Genomic DNA, 8,671 nt, shown 5'->3' with positions numbered 1-8,671 from the left:
TAATTAAAATAACTATATTTTTTTGAATTCGAAATTTAAAAGCTTATATTCACTTTATCAAAGTTTTCAACCTAATCAAGAAAAAAAGAAGAGGCAAAATTCAAATTCAACAGTGAAAATACAATTAATCATATTGTAACTCAAATTCTTCATGAGATTTATATGGAGCAACCTCTTGATATATATGTATCAATTGTTGGTAACCCATCAGTTATATATGTAGGCAGTGTGTCTCCATTCTTTAACTGAAAAATTGAAGTATATTATTATAGAAATCTTCCATAGCAATTAAAGACTATTTACCCGCTCTCTTGTTTGGATAGTTATTACTTATTGTTTTAGGATATATTATGACATAATACATAAACATGACTCTTAACTTGGCTTCAGCGGATAACTATACCTTTCAACTTTGAGTATGCACAAGTGGACACTGAAACTTGTATAAAATTGAATAAGTAGACACACGTGTCCTACATGGCATGATACATGTAGGATGCCATGTAGGTTGACACAAAAATTCCATGTACGGTGTCATGTAGGACGGATGTGTCTATTTGTTCAATTTTATACAAGTTTAAGTGCATACTTGTGCACATCAAAAGTTAAAGGTCATAGTTGACAACTGACGCCAAGTTAAGGGTCATGTTTATGTATTATGCCTATATTATATTATATGATGTTGTATTAATTATAATATAACATTCGAATGTACTATATTATTCTTTCTCGTTATATAATGTTACACATTAATAATTTGAATAATAATAAATCATTAAGGTTTGAAGTAGAGCTACTATTAAAGTAGGATAAAGGATAAAAAAAATAGTTTATTAAATAATAAATTAAAGAAAGAATATTAAAATAATAACGCAATTACACTAAACTGATTCAAACAAGACTTTCCATCTTAGTAACGGTGGATCTAAATCATGCGGTACAATAAAATTCAAGTAACAGTTAAATAAACACTATATCTAAATTAATAATATAAACCATCCAAACAAGGAACAAGTCTCTTTTCTTTGAAAAATGATTTCTTACCATTTTATGATAATTAAAATGAACTTTTTGATTAATAAATGATATTCATCAATAATATGAATATATGTGGATTAAATTTGTAAAGTTTTAATTATATATAGTATGGGAAGGGACAGTATGGTACGGAGTGATTACACAAATCTTCTTTCTGGGGAACAATACTTTTCAATATTTGACATTTCGTCCCACAATATAACCAAACATTGAAATTTGATACCCATCTCTCACCAAGGAAATCTCTCTCTATTTTCGCTCGGGAAAACCTGTAAGACTCTCAAAACCCACTTTTTCTTCATCTGTTCATCAATTATGATCTTTTACATGCTGCGTTTTGCAGTGAAACGCACTTAATTTGGTTGAATTTTAGGGATTTATATTCGGGATTTGATCTCTTGTTATAGTTCCTTTTTTTGACAAAATGAACTACATTTTAATAGTTTTCTGCAAAATTTTGGGTTTTGATTTGGGTATTGAGTTTTCACATTGATTCCAAGTAGCATTTTTGATGTTCAACTCGCGAGTTTAAAATATTGTTGATTAATTAAAGGTATTAGGGTTTTTTTATTGCCCAGATCAATAGTTCAAGTAAGATTTGTGTACCCATTTGCTCAGAAATTAGTAAGATTCATAAGTTGAAGTTATAACAGTTCTTAAACTGAAATACAAGTTAAACAACTGTTAAATTGGTCTTTCTTTTTCAGTAAATTTTTGACTTTCTGTAATTCTGCAGTTGATAATAAACTTTCACAGTTGAAATTGCAGACAGTTTATCAAAACTTTTGTGGGATAAAATTTTAGTGTAGTATGTAGGTATGGATTGTATATACCGCCCCGAGTAATATAGTTTTATTCTTTCAGCATGTCAAGTTTGCTCTTTTGAAAGTGGATGATGCTATATTCATTTCTGGGGTTGCTCAAGGAATTGGTTTCTGCCTAGTGCATGACCTTTGAGTTGAGCAACTATTATCACAATGGTTACCTCTCACCGCAGGTTTGTAGACCAAAAGACGTGCCGTTGTAATAAATTTTACCAAGTTTTAGTTGCCCTATCTCTTGGTTTTATTTACATTATTAGCTTACAAAATACCCTCTTTGTTATTTAAGGTTCACTGGGGTTTTCAAAAGATCAAATGACAGTGTCAGGCTAATAATAACAACAATCATGGGAATGGTATTTGGATATTTCATTGGCATTTCGTTTCCATCTGTCTCTCTAGCAAAGGTACGTCGGCCCTACTTTTGAATAGTCTCCCTGGTGGAGAGTAATATGCCCCTGTCATTCAGTATAATCTTGGGGGTCCTTTGCAGATTTCTTTACCTTCGAGCATTATATCGTCTCTTGATGTAGCCTTCAATGATGATCATCAAAGACTTAGTGGACGTAGTTTTCCTGAAAATCTTGGCAGTATCCCTTTAACACCTAAGGTACTTGTTATTCACTTCAAGTCCTTTAAATTATGTATTCTTCCCTGCAGCTTTACTATGTTGATTCACTTGTATGCTTATGAAAAAGGTGTTAAAAGAAGCTTTTTAACACACTTTAACTACTAATGGTGTCAGTTTGACCAGCAAAACAATCTTTCCTTATGGATAGATTCATCTGCATTTTTGTTGCATTTAGTGGTTGCCAAGTAAAATATTTGGTGAAACCAACAAAGTGCAAACACCAATCAAGAAAGTCTCTCATTTTTTTATTCACAAGATGAGTCACACATATTGAGACTCATTTTAGAGGAAAATAAGTTGCATAGGTGATACCAATTAATCGAAAATATAATTTAGTGATGTTAATACGTTTATTTTAGGTCCCATACTTTCTAGAAGTCTTATAGTCCTACTAGATTCTTATGCCAGTAAGAAATATGGAGAAATTCTACTTCTCATTTTATTTATTATATTGTTGGCATGAGATGAACTTAAATGGGGAGTGGGGCCCTTGTACCTTTTTCTTTCTCGCCTTGTCCCATTCCGTGCCCTTATTTTCTGATACACTTAAATGAAAAATGCACTTGCTAATGCTCAAAGAACATTAGGGACTTTGTTTTTTATCATTAGTTGCTTGATGGTCAAGATGGAAAAAACTTACTGTATGCAATTATATGCCGCACAATTTTCTTTTTGTGAACCAACTTAGGCAACTTTAGATTGGAGTTATGCTAGTGAACTCAATATGTACTAATAATATATGAAGATTCAGAAACTATACCGAAAATACTAACCAAATTAAAAACACAATACAAAAGAGCTATTGAACGCTACCTTTCAGATCATCGATTGTTTACAAAAGTGTTCAAGAAAATTGTCATCTATGTATCTTGACTGTCAAAGTTGATTTTTGTGTCATGTAAATTGAATTTTAAAAAGTAATATCATTGAAAATAATGTGCACTACTGATAAGTGGCACATTGTTACAATTGTATGCACTGCTAATCTGAAGTTGCCGAATCGGCTCTATTTATTGGTTTTGTTACGAGCTTAGCTAATTTAGTGATTCTTCCAACTTTACAAAAAAATGCAGACATAATTGCATGATATTTTCCATTTAGAAATGGTCTAAGATATATGTTCTAATTGCAGAGTAGATGTGGCATCCAGAACATCGTGAAGTTCATATTCAATTACTGATGATGTTGGTTTTGTGTCTTAGATATATGTTCCGACAAATCCTCGTGGTGCAGAGTCTTTACCACCAGGGATCGTGGTCGCTGAATCAGATTTCTATCTACGAAGGTTGTGGGGTGAGCCAAGTGAGGTATGATGCAAAGAGTAGCTTGTAGTCATTGAATTAGTCTTATTTGTCCAAAAAGAAAAGAATGTCTGGTCAGTGTAGGGTTTATGATACCTACAATTATTCTGCCAATCCTGAGCTGCTATTGATCATATGGTCACATGTCCATGTTATCAAACAAAATACAAATATTTATAAAAATGGTTACATGTCCACCTCATCTGCTTCCGGCTCCGTGTTATGTCACAGGGAAATGACCAGTTTTACATCTGATATACTTTAAAGTTTAATGTGGATGATTTAATAATGTGAATGATTTAAGAACTCTTCATTAGAAGTTCAGTATGAATATCCTTTTCTGGAAAGCTGTTAACAGATAGGAGGACAACTCTCTAATTGCATAAAATATTAGTCTTTGTAAGATTTGGAGTCTTTTTTCCTTTTTTTTTCTGTTTAGCCTTTTAAATGTGGTGGAATTTCAGGATCTGAGGAATAAGCCAAAGTATTTGGTGACATTTACAGTTGGTTTGGATCAAAAGAACAACATTGATGCCTGCGTTAAAAAGGTTACAAAAAGAACCTGATCCATTGGATGTGATATCATACATCATTATCATTTTCTTTTTATGTTGTATCCACACTGAATTTTATTTTATGTATGTTGGTTAGTTTTCAGAGGATTTTCAAATTTTGCTTTTTCATTACGATGGTCGAACGAGTGAATGGGATCAGTTCGAATGGTCCAAGCGTGCAGTTCATATCAGTATTAGGAAGCAGACAAAATGGTAAAGTTTTCTAGTTTATGCAACAACCTTTGGGATTCTAAATCCCATTAATGATGCAAGTATCAAAAGAAATATGCAAAGTGAAGCCTGGTATTTGAGTGGAGAAGGGTAGAGGGGCGGGCCCATTATCCACTGAGTTTAGAAGGTTGTGATAGGTCCAAAGGGCGGGTCACAGACGGATTTCTCAGTTATCAAAAAAAATAAAAAATAAAAAAATAAAATCAAAAGAAATATGCCTGAGAATGTAAGATGAGATAGGACCTACAGATAGGTTTTCTTTTTTTGGGTTGCTGAGCCTACTCAGTTGTATGTAGCTCTGTGATGTAAATTTTTGGGATCCCAGCCTTTGTACTGAAGATTTATATAGAAACTTGTTACCTCTGTCAAAAAAAAAATATGCCTGAGAACTTTACCAATGCTGGCAGCCCTTTAGCATGTATAACACCCTTCTTTGAGTTTGTGATAATAAGATGAAGGGAAGGTGTTAAATAGGATTTTAGTCTAGTATTTTTTTTTTGTAGTTCCATAATCTTTTGTGGGTCTTTCTATTTCCTTTAACAGGTGGTATGCAAAGAGGTTTTTGCATCCTGATGTCGTAGCTGCCTATGATTATATATTTATCTGGGACGAAGATCTGGGGGTTGAACACTTCAATGCAGAGAAGTAGGTGTTTCTTTCTGGTTGTTTTTCAATAACTTCTCATTCTTAAGATTGAAAGATTCCCCTTGTCACTTTTGTTTCCACCTAATCTAGGCACCTGAATATGACAGGTATATTCAGCTAGTTAAGAAACATGGACTAGAGATCTCTCAGCCAGGTCTTGAACCCAACAATGGTCTAACATGGCAGATGACAAAGAGGAGAGGTGATAGAGAAGTTCACAAGTAAGTCCCTTGTGTTGCTGTCTCCCATCTCTCTCTCCCTCTTTCTCTGACAGTCCCCATCTCTGGGGCCCAATAGTTAGGATTGAATATCTCTATAGATTAGCTCGTGTTCATGCATATTTAGAATTGTTGGTGGCCTGAAACAGGAGTACAGAGGAGAAACCAGGCTGGTGCAGTGATCCACGGTTACCTCCTTGTGCAGCGTACTCTCTCTCTCTCTCTCTCTCTATGTCGCTCCCTCTCTCTCTCTCTCTCTCTCTCACACACACACACACACACACACTCACACTCACACACACAGATTTTAAAATGTGCAAGCTGGACACAATCTATACTTATCCACCAACACATATATGTACATATTTAATGGACTTAGGCGCCGTTGATTGATAATTCAGATTGTAGAAATCATTCTTTTAATTTTCAGAAGCAAGAAAACAACTTTTTGTGTAGACAAGGAAGATGGGGGAAGTATTTGTATGTTATGAGTTGAAATGCATTCCATTAAGGTATTGTCGTTTGCATTAGCAAGATGTTGAATTGACACCTTCTGTATGTCTGTGGAAGAATTCAAGGGTTTATGCTGTATCATGTATGTTTATATTTTTAGGCATGACTGCAGAAACTTGGGATAAGATGTTGAATTGACACCTTCTGTATGTCTGTGGAAGAATTCAAGGGTTTATGCTGTATCATGTATGTTTATATTTTTAGGCATGACTGCAGAAACTTGGGATATAGGCGCTAATTCAAGACTGTAGAAACCACTCTTTCAATTTTTAGAAGCAAGGGAATGACAATTTTGGTAGACAAAGGAAGAATGGAGAAATTTTTGTATGTTATGAGTAGAACTGCATGCCATTAATGTATTGTCGTTAACTTAGCAAGATGTTGAATTGACATCTTCTGTACATGTTTTCTTCCTAAAACCTTATGATTGAGCAAATAAACCTCTCGTAAATTAATACTCAGGCAATTTCTAGTCAGCAAGTATTATTTTGAGTTTTCTATACACAGCAATTTTTGGAAATTGATTTGTAAAAGGCCTGTACACAAGTGCACCATCTGGTACTTTTAACATTGGCCTGCAACTTATCTTTTTCCTTGTTTTTTCAGTTTTGTGGAAATAATGGCTCCTGTATTTTCTCGAGAAGCATGGCGATGTGTTTGGCATTTGATTCAGGTAGTTCTTTCAATTGGGATATGTATTCATTGTAATCCTTTCAAGAATGCATTTACAGTGGTCATGAGTGCATTAATAAATACACGTGCTATTATAGTGACAGCTCTGCTTTCGTTTGATGTTTTCTTATAGAATGATTTGGTGCATGGATGGGGATTGGATTTCGCTCTCAGAAGATGTGTAGAGGTCAGTAGTTTCCATTGGTGTATCTGTTAATATTAAAGTGAAAGAGGACTTGCACCATGATAAAGGTGGCTGCCCCTTTAGACTTTGATAACATTATGAACCTTGAAACCCATCCTCTCTAGCATTGTAGAGGTTTTGTTAATTTGAAGTATGGTGGACCATTTAGCAAAACCTAGTTACTTTTTATTTGTTTATGCAGCCTGCGCATGAAAAAATTGGTGTAGTGGATTCACAATGGATAGTGCATCAAGTTATTCCTTCCCTTGGAAGTCAGGTTAGTAAATGTCCATTTCCAGAAAATAATAGCTGAAATTTACTACTATTCCATGTTAAATTTTGTTGTGGCAAGTGCCTATGTTAGTTTTAGAGTATATTGCAGAACGGACAAGAAACAGATTAAGAAGTTATTTTTGTCGTTGGATTGTTCTGCATACCCCCCCACCCCCCAAAAAAGTAAAAGAAAAAAAAGACCATTGCAGTTATGATTTTGCTGTTAAAGGGTTGATAGATCTAAGAACCTACCACTCTAGCTTGAAGAGTCCTCTGAAGGCGGCAGCTTCATAGGATGACTGAACTTAGTATCCTTTGTCTCTTTAGAGTTCTAGGTAGGAAGGAGATTATTGGCTTACCGAGAAACAAGAATGCCACTTTGTGACATGCTTTATGTCTCGTTAGAGCTAAAGCTGGTTTTGCTTCCCTATATGGTGGATATATATTCCAAGGCTGTTTTCTGTAACTATAACTCATTGCTCCCTTGTATTTCGTATGACTTGTTATCATTTCTTAAGTTTTTTCTTGATGCAATTTCTGTCACATGATACCATACAGGGTAGCTCGGAGAATGGTAAAGCCCCTTGGGAAGGGGTAAGCAAATCCACGGCTCAGCTCAAATCTAGTTTGACAAATATCATTCCCCATTTGTTTCGTCACATCTTAGTTACTTGTTTCCTTTTTGTAGGTAAGAGTGAGGTGCAGAAATGAGTGGACAATGTTTCAGGATCGATTAGCCAATGCGGATAAGGCATATTATGCACAAAATGGGAAAACCAGAGTATAACATCACCTACAACTTGTTTGTAAATTGCTTCTTTTACCCTTTTTTACTCCTGTTTTAGGTAAGCCTAATTCATTTTGCCAGTATTTCTTTATAAATATTTGCTTTACTATAGAGCAGCCATATTTCTGTAGACCGTGGACCGTAAACAGTAAGACATTGGAACACCTCCTGTGCATAGATGATACTACATGAAATCTTATATAGCCCATGATCGTTGTTTACCTTCATCCTTCTCTCTTTGTATTTTCATTTTTTGATTGCCATCACAACTGGCAAATGCATAATTCTGGTTCACTGGAAAAAGAGGGAAATTGGGATTCGGATTCTGATTAAAATTAGTACATTAAGACGAACTCACATGAATGAGAATATTTTTTGTGCTAATTCAGCCTAGTTAGCAGTGCATAAATCAATTTATAGTATGGCTTTATTTTGTTTTAACCCAGCTGTTCCACTGACAAACATTGAAGGACTAGATCTATTGAATGAGTAAACCAAGACAAAATTTTATGAAAACGACAAAATATGATTGTTACAAGTAATTGATGACATTGGGAGTTTTTTCTTTTCTTTTGGTTGACTTGTTATGCAATAAATAGTGATACTGGAATTGTGATATCAAAGTCATTATTAATATATATTGTTGAGATAAAGTATAAATAATACACCTAAACTATCCCTTTGTTTAGTTTCATTTCTCAACTATTAAGAGTGTGAGTTTCATATCTAAATTGCCACTTATTAGTTTGAGAAATACATCTCAATCTTGTGTGTAATGCATTCTCTTTTATTTGAAAAATCCG

At 34.3% G+C, this 8,671-nt stretch overlaps 1 protein-coding gene across 1 annotated transcript; it reads left to right on the top strand.

The window, feature by feature from the left end:
• The first annotated feature begins 1,189 nt into the window (after nucleotides 1-1,189).
• On the top strand, nucleotides 1,190-8,095 carry LOC125874042 (uncharacterized). The gene is made up of 15 exons (XM_049554853.1): nucleotides 1,190-1,310; nucleotides 1,903-2,035; nucleotides 2,149-2,266; nucleotides 2,353-2,469; nucleotides 3,693-3,797; nucleotides 4,256-4,339; nucleotides 4,443-4,558; nucleotides 5,120-5,221; nucleotides 5,329-5,442; nucleotides 5,589-5,645; nucleotides 6,559-6,625; nucleotides 6,758-6,811; nucleotides 7,011-7,085; nucleotides 7,640-7,675; nucleotides 7,770-8,095. Exons 2-15 carry the CDS (start codon nucleotides 2,016-2,018, stop codon nucleotides 7,866-7,868), a joined length of 1,164 nt encoding a protein of 387 aa, XP_049410810.1. The 5' UTR covers nucleotides 1,190-1,310; nucleotides 1,903-2,015; the 3' UTR covers nucleotides 7,869-8,095.
• Nucleotides 8,096-8,671: the final 576 nt, after the last annotated feature.

This window comes from Solanum stenotomum, chromosome 8 (assembly GCF_019186545.1).
Source record: "Solanum stenotomum isolate F172 chromosome 8, ASM1918654v1, whole genome shotgun sequence".
Lineage (NCBI taxonomy): Eukaryota > Viridiplantae > Streptophyta > Magnoliopsida > Solanales > Solanaceae > Solanum > Solanum stenotomum.
This window is presented reverse-complemented; position numbering and strand designations above follow the sequence as displayed.

Bases quoted from the DNA above. Each gene is read 5' to 3' on its own strand.
- LOC125874042 (XM_049554853.1), top strand. From the start codon at position 2,016: ATGGTTACCTCTCACCGCAG. The intron at 5,222-5,328 runs GTAGGTGTTTCT...TGAATATGACAG, and splicing joins GAACACTTCAATGCAGAGAA to GTATATTCAGCTAGTTAAGA. The intron at 7,086-7,639 runs GTTAGTAAATGT...GATACCATACAG, and splicing joins TTCCTTCCCTTGGAAGTCAG to GGTAGCTCGGAGAATGGTAA.